At 38.3% G+C, this 20,461-nt stretch overlaps 1 protein-coding gene across 1 annotated transcript in view; it reads left to right on the top strand.

The window, feature by feature from the left end:
* CRYBG3 (crystallin beta-gamma domain containing 3) overlaps positions 1–20,461 on the top strand; it is a 123,357-nt gene that overhangs the window by 63,387 nt on the left and 39,509 nt on the right. The window contains exons 8-15 of the mRNA XM_043892631.1: positions 1,222–1,358; positions 2,612–2,726; positions 3,875–3,910; positions 6,275–6,408; positions 9,860–9,986; positions 17,289–17,431; positions 17,532–17,658; positions 18,591–18,623. Of these exons, the coding sequence (XP_043748566.1) occupies positions 1,222–1,358; positions 2,612–2,726; positions 3,875–3,910; positions 6,275–6,408; positions 9,860–9,986; positions 17,289–17,431; positions 17,532–17,658; positions 18,591–18,623 (852 nt within the window). The remainder of the gene's footprint in view (positions 1–1,221; positions 1,359–2,611; positions 2,727–3,874; positions 3,911–6,274; positions 6,409–9,859; positions 9,987–17,288; positions 17,432–17,531; positions 17,659–18,590; positions 18,624–20,461) is intronic.

Consider the following 20,461-nt stretch of genomic DNA (forward strand, 5'->3'; position numbering starts at 1 on the left):
AAACATGTCAGGAAGGGATAAACTGGAGCTTGGGATTAACATATACACACTACTAAATATAAAATAGATAATCAACAAGGACCTACTGGATTGCACAGGGAACTCTTCTTAATGTTCTGTAATGATCTGCATGGGAAAGGAATCTGAAAAAGAATAAATATACATATAACTGAATTGGTATGCTATGTACCTAAAACTAACATAAGACTGTAAATCAGTTATATTCCAATAGCATTTTTTTAAAAAAGATTTTCAAAAGTAAGAATACAGAAAAGCATGTCTTCAGTTAGAATAAGGGAAATGTTTGCAAAGCTTAGAGAGGCCAGGTGCAGAGATAGCATGGATACCAGTATGACTGAAGAGTTGAAGGTAGGTAGTGTCGTCGTGGGTTATTGTGAGTGAGTTAGTTGTGGGTCGTTGCCATATTTTAAAAGGAAAATCAAAATATGAATATGAATTGCTTGGGTCTCAAGTCAAGGAGTATGATGAGGGATGTGGTGTTCCCACATGCCCAGCTATATAAAGAGTAAGCTTTCTGGATCGGTGGTCTAGGCCCGTAATCAAAGTTTGGCCTTGACGAAAGACCTTGACAGGGGCAATTTTAAAGAAAAGTTTGACAGGACATGGTGACAGTGGATGTGTGATGAAGGATAGGATCAAATTTCATAATGTCTTTCTTCTTCAAGCCAACTCATACTACAGAAAATAAATGCCACAAGTAAGAAAACAGATTTCCTCTACCCTCACCTCTAATTCCTACTTCTTTTGTCAAGGTAATTGAGATAACCCGCTGAGAGAGTAGTGCCTCTCTGTTATTTATTTTTTATGGTCCCCATGAGATCAGCTTTTATTTAACTCCCTTCCTCCCTATGGCTTTGTTGTGCTTCTGAGAAGGAAGGCTGACAAACTCTTGGCACTCATATGTTGGTAACTTTGCACATTGCTTAATGGAGCAGGACTTTTGAAAACAAAGCAGGAAGAATCAGGGTAATATTTTTCAATCAATAATATTTATATAATTCTCACATTGTCAATGTAACTTCTTAGAAAAATTTACTTTAACAGACTGGTAAGAAGAAACACTCTTTCCTTTATGCTGTTATTGGTTAAAAATTCCGCTGAACGGTGAAAATAATTGTAACTGCATATCCAGGGTGTTAGGATACTGCAGTGTGTGTCTCTAGATAGTTCAAAGTCAACTTTTTTTTTTTTCCTTTCCAGGACTGCAGTATTCCAGAGATAGAGCTTTGCCCACAGTCTGACCTGGCATGTTGTCCTATCTACATCCAGCGAGCGGTCCCCAATTTGGAAGAGCTGAATATTCCCAAATCTGTGTCCTTCACCGTGAAGTCAGGCGTGTACGTATCTGCTTCTCATCACTACAGTGATTGATGGCCACCAAAGTTAACTTTGTCTCATATTTCAGTTGGTGACCTACACATTTCTGAAGTGTTAATTTTGCTGTGTATACTTCTGGATACCTAAGAAAGACTTTTTCATATTTTAAAACAGATTCTGTCTTCTTTTCAGATCCAGTTAAGTTTTTGATAGATGACTCACAGAAGCAGATACAGGTTCCCAGACACCATTTTTGACAGATGAATCAATCCATTGTCTTTTCACCCACCAGATTGTGGGACTGAGAAATAAATGCATATCCCTGACCTAAAACTCTAGAGCCTGAGCTACTTGCAGAGTGTCTGTCTCATGCTGGTAGTAACTGAGGGCCTTTACAGTACCAGTGTTTATTTCTCTTCTGTTCCTGGAAGATAGGTAGAGCTACTCTCCCGTCACAAATGAAACAATTACGTGGCTTGTGCTAAGCTGCCAGCTGGTAAGCATGGCTTTGGTCCTAGGCCTTTCTGATTTCAAAGGTATCTTCAGGACTGTGGGTCTGAGTTCAGTGTTAATTCAGTCCCAGATTGACTTGAGTCACAAGTTTTGTGGTTTCTGGTTCAGTGTGTATCCTTCTTCCCTCTTCCTCCATTTTCATCTGCTCTGATGATGACTGGTGTTGAATTTAGGGGTCACTTTGGACATCTCCCTTCATCTCTCCCACATGTTAGAACTGTTGGGCAGACCCAGTAATTAACACAGTCCTGAGAACTGTCTGTAATTATCCAGTTTAGCTGGTTTCTGGATGGTTCTTTTAGGAATCTTATTTCAAATACTCTTCCTGAGGGAAACCAAGAACTGATACTGATTCTGAAACTATGGATCAAAGGTGTAAAATGCATAGTGGAATCCCTACCTCTGATTGCCCAAGTTTAAAACAGAAATACAGCGGAATGATTTTTATTTTTCAGTTATATCCTAATTGCATTAAAGGTTTCATAACTTTTAAATATTGGAAAACATATAATAGGAAAGTGATGCCAATGCTTGAAAAACATAATAAACTTAGAATAGTGTCTGAATGTAAGTAATTAATAACATGTTAATTCATTGTTATATGTTGTCTAGTGCTGTCACTTTGAATGTGTTTTACTAATGTAATTCTGTGACAGAGATTTCTTCTTTTTGTAGCTTTTTTTTTTTAGCTTTTAACTCTTACAGAACCAGATTAAAGTATTCCTGTTATACTTTAACCAACCATTCATTTCTTATTTAGTTGGCTTGCTTACCCGGATATTAATTTCAAGGGGCAAGCTATAGTTTTGGAGGAGGACCATGGACTCTTTGAGATTTCTGCAGCAGAAATGAAATCATTGCATCCACTTCAAATGGTAAGAAAATATAAAATGAAACATTTTCCCAAATATCCATGAATTCAAAAATAAGATAGCTCTGATGATTGGTCATGCATCTCTGTCTTGAGACATGTATTATGTCTGCTACAAAATGGGCAAAGTATTCATACATTGTTGTTTTGTTTCTTTCAGTATTTGTGAAAATATTTTAATGTTTTCTAGAAACATTTCCATTTTAATGTTTTTCTAGATGTCTGAATTTACTTTGTACTATATGTATCACAATTCATGATGTTTCCTTATAAGGTAATACTCTGTGAACATTTTGCATACTTTAAAAAATTCTAAATTTGTTTTTTTGATGCTTATTAGAAAATTGCTTGTTGTATATTATACTCTTCCATTGCAATAATGCATGATCAGTTCAACATTAATAATAAATGGGTAGGTCTGTGAATGGTTACTTAAAAGTAATACGTGTATTAATGATTAATTTTGTTGCAAATATTTTTATTTGAGGGGCAAACTGTTCAATTAAATAGTGGCTATGTGACAAACCGTTTTTGTGCTGTGCCTTAAAAAAATACTAAAACCCAGCAAAAACAGAAACTTTAAGGAGTATCAATGTGGAGTAGCACTGGAAACAAATTATACACAAGAGCTTTTGTGAGGCATGGGTTACCTTTTATGCTCTATCTCCATGTGGTCACAAAGACAGCAAGTGTGATAGGACTTGGAAGATGAAATGCTCTAACACAGAACGCCCAAGCCTTTGTATAGAAGAAACTGAGTATTAAGTGGTTTAGAAATCTACCCTGCCAAATCAAAGTTTTCAGTCTACTAACAACTCCACTCTTCTTTTTGAGACACTCTGCTGTGGGATTAAATCTTTAATTGGTCACATGTACTCAAGAACTAAAGCTTGGTTTCCTTCCTTGTAGTGGTTGTACTCTGGAAAGTATCTTTCCAAGATTTCTTACCCCATTTACATTGATATAGAATCGTCTGACTTGATTTTGACTACTGTAGAGTTCTATACTTAAAAATTTTAAATACCACAACTTAAATTTGGTATGTAATCTTCACCAATCAAGTTTTTATATAACCTGCATATATTACTTAGTTACTTGCAGACATTTTAAATAAGAATATATCTAATATTTAAAATTTTTTGTCATCTTAAGGGTGGCCTGAAAGTGGAAATGCCTATGAACTTAAAGGTGAGTCTTGAACAGACTTTGGTAGCAGGCTAAAAAGTGTGAGAATTAAATCTTTTAACTATTTGTGTATGTGTGTTAAGTCACTTCAGTCATGTCCATCTCTTTGCAACCCCATGGACTGTAGCCCATGAGGCTCCTCTGTCCACAGGATTTCCCAGGCAAGATTACTGGAGTGGGTTGCCATTTTCTTCTCCAGGGGATCTGCCTGACCCAGGGATTGAACCCACATCTCTTGTATCTCCTGCATTGGCAGGCGGGTTCTTTATCACTAGCACCACCTGGGAAGCCCCTTAACCATTTGGGACTATTACAGTAAAAATGTGATTACCTGAATGTATGCTGGCAATAGCTAGGTGATGTATCTTGGGTTGGTGGGCAGTGACTGCAGACGGGTTGCTGAGGGCCCACGCTCAAATGACGAGAGGGCTTAGTACAGAAAGGTGGAGGTCTGTTCTGACAACCCAGTCAGACCCCGTAAGCACCTACTGGGCTGGAAAGATGATAGGTTTGATATTTGTTTTATCGGGGGCAAGGGGTTGAGGTGATAGCTAGACATTCACGTGGAAATACCCGGCAGGCATTTGGGAGTGGTGCTCGGGATGGAGATGAAGGATGATCAGGAGGAGATGCAAGCGGCTTCTGTCAGGTGATGTCAGTTTGAAAGCAGGAGTGTCTGAAGGGAACAGTAGAGGCGCCGAAATGGGTGGTAGTGATGCCAGAATTAAGTCCGTTTTGGGAAAGAAGAAGAAACGGAATCGTAGGATGCCTGTACAGGGAGATAGGAAGAAAACCAGCGTAGTGATGAAAGATGCAAACAGACCTCTGTGTAATTAGACTGCAGCACTTTCAGAGGCGGGCAGGGGCACAGGGATTCATCCATCCTCCTCTCCAAACCAAGGCACAGTTCCCCCAGTTTTCCCATTTCGGGGCTTCCTAATTTGTGGAATTGACTACCGTTCTCCCAATCACATAGATGGAGTTTTTTTTTTAAACTTAGTATCTGAATGAATCTAATACAATTTGGCTGTATGTTGGAGTCATTCATATGTGAGTTCTAAAAAAAATGCTTCTGCCTGGGTTCCATTGGAAAAGATACTTCTTTGGCCTGGGGTGTGGTTTAAATTTTTCAGCGCTCCCTGGGTAACTCCTGACATGCAGCCAGGGTTTTGAACTAGTGACCTCATGAGTGCAGAATTGGCTGTGACGCTCCCGAAGTGAGTTGTCTCAGCCTTTCTGTCTGCGGCATCGGAGCTCTGGGCTGACTCTTCTGGGGACAGTTGCAGTCTGAGGCATGTGAATGGAATGGTTGTCCTAGACAGTCACAGTTTTTAAGTTGTTAGACGTTGGCTTGTGACTTACTCATCAAAGAATTATTGCTTCTTAGTTTGAATGTGTTCAACGTATGTAGCGTGTATTAAACCCAAATAATACTTCATCACTTCCAATACAGCACTCTGAAAATTTAATATGTAGAATACAGCAGGATCAGTACTAAATATTTTTTTTTTCAGTCTGTGTAATATTCTCAGTGTTGCTGTTGTTTTTCTTTTTAAATAAAGAAGCTATAACTTGCTGGTTCAGTGTGTCTAAGCATGGGATTTTATTCACCAATTGTATACAAATTATGCCATCAGCCATAAATAGGACCAGGTGATTAAGTGTGGGTAGATGAGTGCTATTACTGTCATTGCTTCCCTGAACCCCAAGGGCAGCTTAGGCTTGGTAAATAAAATTAAAAAAATAGAAGGGAAGTACTTGTACCAATCCAAGTCTGAAGTAAACGAAATGCTAGAAATCTGTGTCCTACTGCATTCTCTCCTCCATTTGAACCAAATATCCAATAAGAATACCAAACATTTTTCAATCATTTATAACTTTTAGGAACTTTTTTATTTAAATTCAAGAATTTGCATGTGTAATTCTCAGTGATTAGTAATGACCATATAAGCAATGTCGCAAGAAATGGCAAGTTTTCTTAAACTCAGGAGAGTTTTGGTTTCTTAATAGAGGAAATTCAGTAAATATAAGGCGGATCTGTATCAAATATTGAACAGAGAGAAAAACATAGATAGTTCAAGACAGTTTACTCTTTGCAATGGTCCTAGGATTTGGGTAAATAGAACATGTAATTATATTTGAGTATGTTGATATAAGAGAAACATATTATCAAGATATTTTATCTTTATCATGGATAAAGACTCACATATTCTTTGTGAATGTCAGACAGTATTCTGTATTTTGAGTATAAAGGAAGAAAATGAACAGTGGTCCTTCATTCAGGTTGTGGCCTTCAGTGTCATATAAATCAGAATGTATCTATTCTAAAATAAGAGCATGCCAAGTGATTTTTTTCATATTTTTCAGGTTATTATTTATGAAAAACCTCACTTCCATGGACAGGCCAAAGAGTTTAGTGAACACATAGATTCTGTCCCTAATTTTTTAAAAAATGATGTAGACTTTCATGGAATTGGATCAATCCGTGTCATCGGTGGAGTGTGAGTATTATTTATTTCCCATACGTGATTCCCTTGTCTAGTTTTGAAGATCAGCACAAAAAATGTGCTGAGCAGAGCAAAAACAACCTACCTTAATCTAAAAATATACATCCCTTCTGAAATGTGGCAAATAGAACCTATTACTGACAGCTTTCTGTGAACTCTTGTTAGTATTAGAGATTTTGAGATAGATTAAATGAAGGGAACAGTTTCTCAAACTTAAGCACTTAGTATTTGTATGCACGATATAGAAGATAAGAATTGCAAGACAAGATTATTTCTCGACAGATTATGCACATGCCTGAGAGTCCCGATTTTCACTCTGTTCTACCTCTGTTGACTTTTGGTGCTAAGGGTCTTGGCAGTGAGTCCTCCCTCATTAAAGAGGTAGCCTGGGTTGTGTGTTTACAAAATCAAGGGTTCTTGACATTGGTTACCTTCTGGCCCTGCACTGTTTTTAAGAAAGCTCCCTAAGAAGGAATCCAAGTGTAACCAACAGCACCTCTACCCCACTCTCAGCAGTTACTGGACTAGGGTGAAACTTTGTATTTGTATCTTCACAGGTAAAACCATAGAAAAGAAGCTTTCCTCATAACTTAATTGCCATGGTCAGCTCAGGGCTAGAATTCCTTCAGACGTGTTAATCTCTCTGTTGATAGGTTGAATTATTAATATTTGAAATGTTGGTTTATTTTAATTTAAGCATCAATCTCTTTTTTTTCATTTATTTTTATTAGTTGGAGGCTAATTACTTTACAGTATTGTAGTGGGTTTTGTCATACATTGACATGAATCAGCCATGTCTCTTATTTGCAGTACATCATATAACTTGTTCATTGTATTCTAGCAAAAGATGCTGTTCAAATATTTCATCCAAAGAAGTTAAATGACTTAAGATTACTCAAGGGTCTATATTTAGAGACTTAGTCTTTGCAGTTTCTGACACTAGATCAAGTAGTGGATACACTAACCAAAATGGAAATATACTATGCAATGCATTGGATGTGTAGGTCATGTCTGTAACTGGTCTTGTTACTGACCACAAGGTTCTTGACCTCCTTAATCAATAGGAGTTGATCAGAGACCAGACTGGAAATTCAGGCAAGGCTTTATTAGGGCTCCTGTTGCAGCAGAGGGGATCAAGAACAAACAACAGGATTCCCTTGCTTGTGCCCTGAGGTAGAGGCGAGCTTGTTCCTTACATGGAGTGAGGGTAGGGGTTGTCCAGGAATTGACGGCTTAGTGGTTTGCCCACCCCTTAGGTGGTATCACCTGCAGAGGGCATGCGCAGTTCTCTGCTTTTGCTCCTGACCCCCTGCTTTTTCTTTCTTTTTTTTGTTTTTTTTTGGTGTGTCTTTTGTCCAGAATTTGCCCCAACTATACGTGAACACAGTGATTTGTAGTCCCATAGTTTCTTTGTCCTTTGTCCCTCCAGGAGAGGTTTATTCTCGTATAAGCATTGCAGCACTGCAGCAAAGGGTCCCAGGCCCCAGCCTGTCTCAGTCGGGCGTATTAGTTATTATCCAGTTCCTCGCCTTTGAATTTAAAAAATTTATCAGAGGCTTGAAAAACAAATCTGTTTTGGATAAATTTTTATTGTGTTTTTATGTAGTCGTAATGTTCTCTGATCCGTGGACACGTGTGCTTCTTGTTAGTCCTGCGATAAAATATTTTTCTTTTCTTTCCTTTAAGATCTGAGTGATTTTTATCATGAACTAGATTTTGGTTTGCATTATTTTCTAAGTGTATTTGTGATTATTTTATAAAATCTCAAAATATTGTGGCTAGTAAAACGTTATGCACACTTTCATTTTTTATATGATACCTGCAGGAGAAAAATGTGATGTCCAATATAAAGATGAACAGGTGACTTTTATTTTTTCACTAATTCTACTTTTTTTTTTTCTACTTCACTATTTCATTATTTTTCACTTTTAACTCATGAACTTTATCTGTAAATAATAGGAACTCTTCCTCACCTCTGTCCTGTCTTAAGGAATCTAGAGAAAATGAGGTTGATGTGTCTTCATTTTTCTCAGATAACATCTATTTTTAAATATCCCAGATAGATGTAAGTTGAATCTTAATTAAAACTTAATCTACTGAGAAAGGCTGTGCAGATTTTTGAACTGTCATACTTTACTGATTTCTCCCCTGATACTAGGTCTTCTATATCTTATTTTTCCCATTCAGGTATATTAAAAGCATGTTTTGAATAGTCCCATTTATATAAACTTAGAATTTGAAAGTTCTCTTGTAAAATTTATTTTCACATAGTAGTTTAAGAATACAATAATAGTCGTTTCTTTACATATTACAAATATGCTCATATATATAAAATGTTTATTCTAACTCACATGGACCCTTACCCCTTTCCCTACCATATGCACACCTACAGAAATTAGATATGAGTTCAGGAGTACTGAGGGGCTACTGTTACTTTGTACCCTAGGAAAACAGTTCTTAGGAATACTTTGTGTATCTTCCCAAAAGAATGTGGTTAGCCCTACCCGGCTTCAGTTTGACAAGCTCTAGAATTCAGAAGTCCCCAACCCAGGAGCCCAGAGTAGTCACTCTTGGAATCTGCCCCGTTGGAGCGGGCCCCACTCTAGTTACACAGTGCCAGCTAAGGGCAGATTTAAGCAGGGCAGCATGTTTTGTCTATGCCCACACTGCATTAGCTACTGTGGGTTACTGCAGATTAAGGTAAGTTTCCTAAAGAACTAATGAGTAACGGTGTTTATCAGTGTTCGGTACTGATAATTTTAAATTAGAAGTCAAGAAACCTCTGTCCTTGGAAAGTCTGCCATGGGGCTTCCTGTTTCCATTCTCACCACTGATAAAATGGTGGGAGTGACATTTCCTACCTGTAAATATTTACAGAAGTCTTTGTATGTATTTAGACCACCAGGGCTAATACCATCCCAGTCGCATTACCCAGTTTCTCCTTGCTAAACCCTCCTGCAATGTGTTTCAGATCCAAAGCTGGTGACAGGCTCCTTCAAGTTAAACCCTAAATGCATGTTTAATATAGTGATCATTCTGTGATTCCAGCAGGGCTTAATCAGAAAAACAAGACTGATTGTCTTTGAATCTCATTGCGGATTTGCAGTATTTCTCAGTGTCTGTTTGCGCTTTCCATTATTTTTTCCTTGGCAAGCTATTCTCCGACCACGCTCTGATGGTGGTATAGGGTCAGGCCACAGACATTTAATGTGTTCCTGGGTTGCAGTCCTATGACAGCTAACCTTTTGCTGGGAAAAGCCTCCAAACTATTAAAATTATTGATCCATGAAGTTTACACCATTTGTTTGTCTCTGTAAATGCTAGCAAAATAAGTGTATTGCTTTTTTAAGAGATGGTGATATGCACCTGGGTGCTTTATCATGATTTTCTCTCTTTCTTGACTGCAGTTTTATTAATAACTCAGTTGTATGTCCTCTATTTGTAGATGGGTTGCCTATGAAAAAGAACATTTTAAAGGCCAGCAGTTCTTACTTGAAGAAGGAGATTTTGAAGACAGTAATGCCTTTGGGGCATTAAGTGGTTCCATCTTGTCTTTCCGGTACTTACAAGCTGTGAGTTAACTTCTTTATTCTTAATTTTCTTTTTTTTTTTTGGCTTTCCATGAAAATTGGACATGACCTCTGGTAGAATATAAAATGATAAAATGTTTCTACTACCTGAGACCATTAAACTGAGTGACTTATATGGCTTGCCTTTCTTGACTGCCATGATTATTACAGAATATTTGTGTGTATTTTTCATCTGTTGATTCTATAATCATTTTTGAACACCTGCTGTTAGGTAGATTGTGTTAGGTGCTAGAGATATAATGGCTAGACACTCACTCCCTATGTGGTAGGGTTGATAGTACCTATGTAAATGTTTGATATTGTTTGACTGTGATTGGATTCAACACTAAAGTATTCAGGATACCCAGAGAAAAGTCCAATACTTCCCTTTTGAAGTAGACAGGAAAAGAGGGCGGCAGCTGAGTCGAAATTTCAAGTTCGAGAGTTAGCTAAGTGAAATTTGGGAACAGGATGAGGAAGAAAGATGGATGTTTTAGCAAGAGGTTAACATTTTAAAAAGCAAGGATGGGAACCAGTGTTGGGGATGAGCTCACGCAGGGGGCGTCTGGTAGTGTCTAGAGACATTTTGGATTGTTATGACTTTGGGAGGGTGGGGGGTTGTCAGGCTAGAGACGTCTAGTGGGTAGAGGCCAGGGAGGCTGTGCAAGGAATCATCAGCCTAAAATGTTACTGGTGCTGAAGTTGAGAAACCCTCATATAAGTGAAACTGATATGTTTTGGAAATGCAGTACAATCAGGATGTTAGAGCTCAGTAAGATGAATCCAGGGCCAGAAGATGAAGGGCCTTATATGCCATGTTGAGGAGTTCACACTTTTTTTTTCTTGATTTGACCAGAAAGAATGAATTTTAGGCCTAGCAAGCATGATTAGATTAGCATTTTAGAAAGGTTTTTAATTTTTTTGGTGAATGTATCAAGAAATAGCATGAGGGTGAAGGAGGTAAGCCTGGAGGCAGGAGGTCTAGAATGTTCCAGGACTGGAAGACACAGGGAAGAAGAGATAGAAGGACGCTAGAGAGTTCTGCAGGATATAAGAGCTTGCTTATCAGATGTTGCTCACTTTTCTGACCAGCTCTGGAGACTTCTGAAGTGTGTTCAGAGGGCCATGTTTTCTCATAATTAAGGAGTTATACCACTGCAGTATATTTCCAAAATAATCTTTACCCATATAAACTCTAAACTATCTGGCATGGCCTCCGAAGCAACCTTTTGAAAGAATTGATGATGCAGTGAAGGGTGATTATTGGGTCCGGGTGGGCTCTGTGCTCTGGTGCCTAAGTTTCCACCTGTCAGGGTCACAAGCACCACTGTGGCAACCCCTCGCTTGGTCGGGCGGCAGGAGCCAGAATGGGAGAGAAGAATCACAGGGAATAAAGGAGCGCCTTTTTTTTTTGTCCACAGTGATCCTTGTTAGTAAAAAAGTGAGTTGAAAACCAGTTCTACCTAAAGAAGTGTAGCAGAGCTAACTGAAGATTGGGTACTGAGTTGTCTGAGCAGTGGACAGGGAGCTTTTGAGGTATTTAGTCCACAATTCTAATGTACAAGGGCCACGGGTTTTCTCTAGCCACGTCTTCCTTGAGCACTAAAAGGCACACCAGACAAAACACGATAAAGCCTGCGTCTTTTTATCTTTTAGTTCATGGTAACCACATGCGTTGAGGAAGTTAAGCATCATGATTCAGAGCATCTCCCACCTAGTATTGAATGATTTTTAAGAATTTCCCTCCTGATTTAAAAAAAAAAAAAGTAGAGCCGAAGTTTGCTCCTAGAAATGTTCAGCAGAGAATGTGATGGTATCTTCCAAGGTGACTGTGACTAAAACAGGCAAAACTCCAAGATTTCACTAGTTGAATTCTTCAAATAGTAGAAAATGTGGAAAGAAAAAAAACACTATAGCTAAAAAGTCAGGAGATACTTGATATAGACAGTCTATGAGAAAATACATTGGAAAAATTGGCAGAAATTTGCATGTTAAACTACTGCTGCAAATAGAAGTTTTGGGTATTTATGAAAATGATAACACATAGTTTTTAGTACACATAATTTCCTTCAAAGAAAATCTATTCTCTTTAAATGAGGTTTAAAAAAAAATTAAGACTAGCTTGTAAAGGTATTATCATCATCCTCATTATGATATTCCTAACATCTTCAGGGGCTTACTAATGGCTTTACATGCATACTTGTACTTAATCTTCACAAAAATGATGAGATAGAGACTTTTATGACTCCCACATTACAGATACGGAAGCTGAGAATCTTGGAGCTTAGGTACTGTGCCCAGGCGCAGAGCTGTAATTTGCTGGGTGACTCTGTCTTACTTTGGCCCCCATGTCACGTTTCCCATTTTCCTTGTCACAGAATGATTAGACTAAAAAACACTTCAGGAGTGGAAACCTGGAATCTCATTCAGCCAACAGCTTATTAACATTTCATTTGTAGCCGTAAATATATAGTTACTCTGCAGACTAATACACGTGTATAGTAAAGATTTATTTACATAAATTTAAACAGTCTGAAAACTGTGTTCACACAAATGTTTTCAGATGAAATATTTTCTTCAGCCGTAGCATGGAATTGGGTAGAGGTTCTCTTTTTAAAAACCACTTTATTGAAGTATGATTGACATGTAGAAAGCTGTACGTATTTATTGTATACAACTGAGGCATTTGGGAATAAGTATATACCCATCAGACCATCAAGGCCCTGGACATACTTGTCTCCTCTGAGTTTCCTCATGCCCTCTTTATAATTATTGACTTTTTAGTGATAAGACACAATGTAAGATTACCCTCTTATTAGACATAGGGTGAACAGCTCTTGGGGTTGTCATAGACAGTGGGATTAACAGGCAGAGCTGATGTGAGACATATAGTCTCTCAAAGGTCTCTAACCTGGGAAAGAATAAAGCACTGCTTTTGAGATCTAAGTTGAAATAATATCAAGTAAACAGATGAAAGGTAGAAAAGTTGCATAACATAACGCAGTCTTCTAATGTCCTGGCTCTAGTATATGGAACACTCTGGATCTACAAAGGTCAGATCTTGGACATGTCCCTTAGGAATAATGTGGTCTGTGTCACGGAGTGCTTTGGAGAGGATGACCACAAATGTGTTTCTAATTCCAGATGAGTCAGGCAGATAAAGTGACTTGGAGTTGATTATTTTATAGAGAGAAAAGGACCAGGAGGAAGGAATATAGCAGTAATTTAGACTCCAGGGATTAAAGAAGGAATTTTTATTCTTGGCTCTCTCTATAAGTTTCTTGGTATGCTTGTTTTCCCTAAATTTCATACTCGCCTAAGTTTTGGATTTGCTTTTGGATTTGCTTTCTGATTTTCAGACTCGGGGCCTCTTTTCAGATCTGTAAAACCAGGTGATATGCAGCAGACACCGTTGTGTCCCCTCAATTAATGGACACATCCGATCTCCCCTGGTGTCTTGGTGTCTTGTTTGACGCTGCCCACCCAGGGGGGTTGTCGTATAGGAGTTCCAGAACCTGATGAGCTGAGGGATTTTATGGAATTTAAAAATAATCAAATTATTGATCCTTAAGACTTATTTTTGGCCCTGAAGCAACTGCTCATTAGTTCATTCTAACAGTGGGGAATACTGTGCCTGAGACTGTGTTAGACTCCAGATTTTTCATTCTGTTTAAGTGCTTTAAAATGGAGTGCAGATTTGAGGTTCCATCATTATTCATCATTCATCTTTCTAGAGCAAAAGAGCTCCACTTAAATCCATGTGACTTTGGAAGTTATTTAATAAGTTTAAGTTATTTAATTGTGCTTACAGTTGGAATGATGGTAACCTGGTAACCTCACAGGACTTGTGTCCTATTACAGTCACCTCATGAACAAGGCAGTTAGAAGGTTTGGTTTTCTGTTTTTGTGTTTTCTTGCATGTTTTATTTAGTTTACTTTGGACATGTGACCCTGGAGATTTAGCCCCAGATGATTGGGTTTGGCTTAGACTTAGAGCTCCCCGCAGCAGGAATACCATATTGATGGCAGCTAGTCAACTGGATCAGATACTGTGTATTTGGTAGGTTTGGGTGTAACGAGCAGAGAGGGTCAAAGCCAGGAGACAGACTCAGGAACATTTTTAGAAAAAGATGGAAGGCAGAAGCTACGCGGCAAGAAAAGCTATGAATAAACAAAAGCAGGAGGTTAAATAAGAGAACAGTGTCTCTGTTAGGAGACCTCTGTGCCCTTGGCCTCATCTCTGGGCATGGGAGCCAGAGCAGGAAGGCCAGAGACTCCAGCCATGTGAGAATATTCGTTTGTGAACCCGTGGCCTGCCGGCACTTGTACTTGGCCCCGGGTCCTGTGACCGTAAACCCCGCCCTCTCTGCTCAGCCCCAGGCTGCACCGTGGCCCGACGGCCTGTGCCTCCCGCCTGCTTCCCAGCTCACCCTCCTCCCGGCCTCCAGTCTCCCACAACGCATGCCGTCGGATTCATCAAATCAGTGCTCAAGTAAACATCACCCCATAGCGCAAGTGATTTCTCAGTGAAAAGGCACAGTCCCAGCACATGTTCCCGTTCTATTCCAGCGTGATGCAGTGGCCCGTAGAATCCGTCAGCTTGTCTCCGCTCCCCTGGAACCCTCACAGGGAGTCGAGAGCAGTGGCAGGGGCAGACGAGATAAAAGCTGGGGTGGGTCACCGCAGAGTCACGAGAGCAGGGGAGGAGAGGTGTGTGTGAGCCTGAAGGCCTGCCCGTGGTGTCGGCCCGACTTGGCTGGCAGCCGTTGACAGCACTTCCTGCCCAGGGCCCGGACTGCCGCCTGCAGCTGTCCTCACCGCGTGTGTCCTCACAGCCCCCTGGAGCCAGGGGCGTGCTTTCAGGTGGTAAGAAACAGGCAATCCTGTCCCTCGGGTGACGGAAGCTTATTTTGTCCATAGAAGCAAGTTTGTTGATATGGCACCCAGGCTGTAAAATTTCACTGGGGAGGCTTGTCCTGGGCAAGCGAATCTCTGTTGTTGTTGTTTAGTCGCGAAGTTGTGTGCAAATCTTTGTGACCTCATAGACTGCAGCCCACCAGGCTCCTCTGCGCATGGGATTTCCCAGGCAAGAATACTGGAGTGGGTTGCCGTTTCCTTCTCCCGGGGATCTTCCCAACCCAGGGATCAAGCCCATGTCTTCTGCATTGGCAGGTGGATTCTCTACCACTGAGCCACCAAGGAACCCAAGAAATCTCCAATAGGGTGTTGGAGCCTTGATTTAATATATGTATATTCTAGATTTATATTTGGAAAATGCCAGATCTATGTCTATAATGAGATACAGAAATATCAATATGTGTATATGTGTGTATATACATGCATACATATATACACATATATATGTAAAATCAGGATTTAAGGAAGCTCAAAAAGATAACAAGTGCACGTGTTTGAAAAGTATTCTATTAATAAGACGAGGGATAGATAGCGGGGGTCATGAAGACTAAATCCACCTCAGTAATGAAGGTGACAGGTGTTCTCAGGTTCCACATGTTTACTCTCAAGGAGGAATTGAAAACCCAAATGTAGCTTAGAAAATATAATAAAAATTTCTGGTAAAAAGCCTTTATCTTTTTTCCTGAAGTTTCAAATGAAATTTGACCCAGCTATATCAGCAGTTTTTAAAATCCTTGAAAGTTGACATGTAAGTTGTAAGTGCAAGAGAATTTTTTTTTCAAATGTATTTTCTTTCTCCTCATAGATGCTTTGTTTTTATTGGATACTATTTTGCTTGTCCATGTAAAATGAATGTTTGTCCTGGAAATCTTAGATTGTAGTAATAATAATCATAATGAGAAATTTGATAGTGTTTGAGATGTATAGAAGCTGATAACATTTTTCTGTAGGTCTAAAACTTGAGCTACAAACAATGAAATAATAGGCAGAAATAAAGAGTTTTTATTTTTTTTTAATGCATTCTGTATTTTCCAGTTAAAAATACATACACCTATTTGAAAATTTGAAAAGATATAGGGTAAAATTTTTCAACTTCTGGGCCCAAAGGTAACCACTCTTGGTTTTTCTATTTTTTTTCTTCTATTCTTTTTTAAATGAAAAGTTGAGGATTTTGTGAGAACTTATAACCTTACCAAGCTTTTAAGTTTTAGTTTTTGTCCTACTCTTTTATCCTTACATTTATATCTGACAGTGATTAAGAGTTTAGAGTAGACAAACAGATTTACACTCAAATTCAATCTCTGCCCCTCAATTGCTGTGATATATCAGGGGATTGACTCATTTTTCAGCTGTAAAATAGGAGTGATAGTAAAATAATCACATCAGAAATAAGGCATGTAAAGCTCTTGGCAGAAGTGAGTATATGATATATTTTTAACTGTTAACTTGTTAAAAACTCTCCTTAGTTGTATTTATTCCATCAAGCAGTAGATGCTTAGAGGTTTGTGTTTGTAAATCTTTTGGACATTTATACTATTTATAGCTTTTCACTATGATAAATAATTCATCTTTGCATATAAATTGACTGTCATTTAGTTTTAGGAAACTTAAGAAAAGAAGAATATCACAGTCAAAGAATAAACAATTTCATAAATATATGTCTAAATTGTCTTCTAAAGTAGCTGCAGAACGTATATTTCCACCAGGGATGTTCCCTGGTAAAACTGGGTTTTTAGGTATTTCTTGACTTAAAAAGTGAAACTGTATCTGTTTTAATTTGGATTTCTCTATTCTTGTAGTGAAATTAGACATTTGTTTTTAACATTAATCTTTTTTGTCAATAATGTTTATTTTGTGAATTAAGTGTCAAGTTGGGTCTTATAATTTTCCTGTTATTTTTAAGTATTCTGTCTGACTACATGGAGATGTTGTCCTCTGATTTTAATTTTTATAAAACAATTTTTTTCAAGCAAATTTCATTTATTCTGTTATATTTAAGCTCATAAAATCCTCCCCCACGATGCCCACAGTACATTTTATGTTTACTTTCTGTTTCATGTGGCTTTTGCTCTCTAGACACAAGTTAGACTTGAGTTTCCTTATAATTAACTGTTATATATGATAGTCTGTAAGTCCCAGCAATTTACTGACTGTGAACTAATTTCTAGTTTCATAAAATTGTATTTCCCTGCCTAAAGTAAATTCAGACTTATGTTTTCTTTAAACTGTTTAGGAGTAATGCCTATTAAAATTGTCTTCAGTACCATTTAAAATTCTTCCTGAAGTTGTGTGAAAATTATCCCCAAAAGCATGTGAAAATTGCTAAGATACAGCAAGCCATAAAACAAAATGCCTGTGTTCCCTAAACTCTCCTCTTCTTCTTTTTAGAATTTCATAGAATCTTCAATCACACTGTTTGAGTCTGATCTAGAAAGTGGGAAGTTTATTGACATCACAAATCAGGAAATTTCTGACTTAGAAGAAATTGGCTTTGGCAGTGAAACAAGGTCCATTCACGTTAAAAGCGGCGTGTAAGTTGTCTCGTAAGGATCATGAGCTCCTCTGGTGTTTAAATTGTTGGTTGCTCAATTCTGTGTCACCTCTGTTCTTTTCCTTTTTTATCCTACTTAGATGGGTTGCCTACCAGCAGAAGTTCTTCTGTGGAGAACAGTACATTTTAGAGAAAGGGAAATACAAGTGCTTTTTTGACTGGGGAGGATCAAGTAATACAATCATGTCAATACGACCCATCCAGCTGGTGAGTTAAATATGAATATAGCCAGTGCCACTGGCTTGTAATGGCGTACAGTCTTCTTTTGGAAGAAGCTTTAAAAAAGTGGGACTGTTGGATTATGTTGTATGTTATCTATAGAGAAAATGAAACAGCCTGTGAATTTCTATAGACTCCATAGAAAGCGAGTAGGTAGTATGAGCACCCATGATTAGGAACTCTGTCATTTGATCAGTTCTTTCATCCAGTAGCATGTATTTAGTGCCTTTGACATATCAGACAGGACTGATCCCTGGAGATAAAAGATGAATAAGCCTGCCCCGATGGGTCTGTGTGTCTCTTAGAGGAGACAGACAATTATGCACTATTACTTACAGTATGACTAGTGAGAAAATGAAGTGTGTGGGCAGGTGTAAGCAGTGCTGAGGGCCCGGGGATGGGAGCACGGAGAGCCTGGGGCTTTGGGGACCATGCCAGACTTCAAGAGACGCACTGAGTGATGTCTTAGAGGATAAAAGCAAGTTTTCCAGAAAAGGAAGTGGGGCATTAAAGGCAGTTCACAAAGAAGGAATCATCTCCACATGTGCAGAGTTACACAGTTATGAAAGTGTGGCCAGTGTGGATAGTAACAAGCGCGGCAGAACAGTAAGGGTACCCATGAGATAGTGATGGGTGAAAAGTGGTGGGAAGTTCAGGGTCTGTCTTTCTAATGGACACTGGGGCACATTTTTCTTTTAGCTCAAAGTGAATATTACTCAACATGAATTAGTAATAAATATTAAGGTTATTATAAACTAATTTAGTAGATTATTTGAGGGTCCTTACCAAGTTCAAAGAATCTAGTAAATTGGTCAGATCATATACTTTTTTTTGTTTTCCAAAGGATATTTTCAGCACTTTTCAAAGTCAACTAAGAATATATGATTATAATTCTTAAAATATTTTTATATATGTTTCAGGAACCACTTGGGATAAATGAGCCTCCACATTTGGTATGTTTAAAAATATTCTTAACTTATTAAAAATTGCTTACTAAATATCTATGCCCTTTCTCTCAAGTCTGTCTCTTTCCCTCAGATAACCTTTATGTGTCTGCATGGCAGGGCAGTTTATATTGTACTAGGAACCTGTGGCCTCATCCTTGTTACTGACCACATTGGCCTGGGTTTGTCATGGTCCTTTGTTTTTCTCCCACTAGAGCTTCAGTACTGACCACTTTGGGTTCGTCTCAAACCTCTGCCACCCTTTCTTTCCTGTTGCCCATCCATTCTTCAACATCACATTCTTAATCAGCATAGTATGTTACACAGTCCTGTGGAGGAGCAAACTTACCCTGGAGGGATGGCATGCTTATTATGTAAATGTATTTCTAAAACCTAAGTCACAAATTTCTTAAAAGCACTGGTAAAACTGCAACCCCGCTTCTTTATTTCTAGTATGTTAATGGTTTCAAGGATTGGGTAATACTCTGGAGCCTAATGTTTGTTTATTATCCATTGAGAGCTAGAAATTGTGCTTACTTAGTGCTTCTAATAACTCTTTGAGGTCAGGATTTATCTCATTTATTCATGAGAAAAACCAAGATTTAGAATTCAAGTGAGCATCATTTCACACAGCTCAAGGTCACAAAAGAGGCATTTTTTGTATCTAATTCCAAGATTTGACATCAAAGAAAGACATATCGTGGTACAAGCAGTACAACCATATAAGAAAGGGGGTAAAATACAGAGCTTCCTCTGTCTCATTTAACATAACAAATTTAGAAAAATTTTCTTCAAAAAGCCAAAAAGAATGATTGGTTCTAAGTATTTGACATTTGCTAGTTTTACATCATGTTGAATCTTTTTCTCTGTGTACATTTTGCACGTTCTGCCAGTGTTTATATATCTCAAATCAGCTTAGTTTAAACCGTGTTTCTGTCCACAATGTTTTCAGGTTTTATTATTTTCTGATTAGCTCAGGCCTCTTGGGAACATTTCCTCTCTGAATATAACTCAGTTTCTGGAGACACTTCCTGCCAGATCTTTATTTTGAATCTTAGAAAACTCCAACCATAGACTTTCAAAGCACTTTTTTTCCCCACATGAATCAATGTAACATGAGTAGATAAAAGAGATAAAACTGGGATAATTCCAAGCTGCACATTCTCTGAGTTTTAAGTACAGATAAAAAAATCACATTCTTTTAACCTCTGTTTCTCCCCTTCCTCCATTCCTTTTTAATTTTTTTTGTAATGAACTTCCTTGTTTGGGACAGATTGCTCAGAGGATTTTCTTTATAGTATTTCCAGTCCAACTTGAAGAAAAAGGAAGCAGCCGCAAACACCCAGCGAAATTGGCCCCGTTTATTTTCTGAATATGGTTCAACCACTGCCTTGTGAAATAAAGGTCCTGACAAGTGTATGACAGCTGGACATTTGGTAACAAGCAGACAAAGCCGCCTTATTTACCCAGAATCAAAGCTCTTATTATTTCCGTTGGACCAGATTTTCAGAACGTTTAGCTTGTTTTCAGTTACCCAAATGAAAACAAGCGGATCTTGGCTGATAGTCTGGTTCCTCTCAGCAACTATAAAATTATTTTCTCCGTCACAAGTAGTTGTGATAGGTTGACAGTGTAGAGGCTGTGTTTATATGGGGTAGTTATTTTTCTCTGTCTGAGGAATAAGAAGGAAGTTACATCTTCAGTTCAAGTAACAGAGGGAATTCTTAACATGCTGGTGATTTGAAAGTAAACCTCAAGTCACCTGAGAAGGGAAAAGCCAAAAAGTACATGTGTAGAGATTTACTCTAGTAAAAATACTGTTGCCGATGTGAAAGTATATGATGATG

This window comes from Cervus elaphus, chromosome 31, assembly GCF_910594005.1.
Source record: "Cervus elaphus chromosome 31, mCerEla1.1, whole genome shotgun sequence".
Classification (NCBI taxonomy): domain Eukaryota; kingdom Metazoa; phylum Chordata; class Mammalia; order Artiodactyla; family Cervidae; genus Cervus; species Cervus elaphus.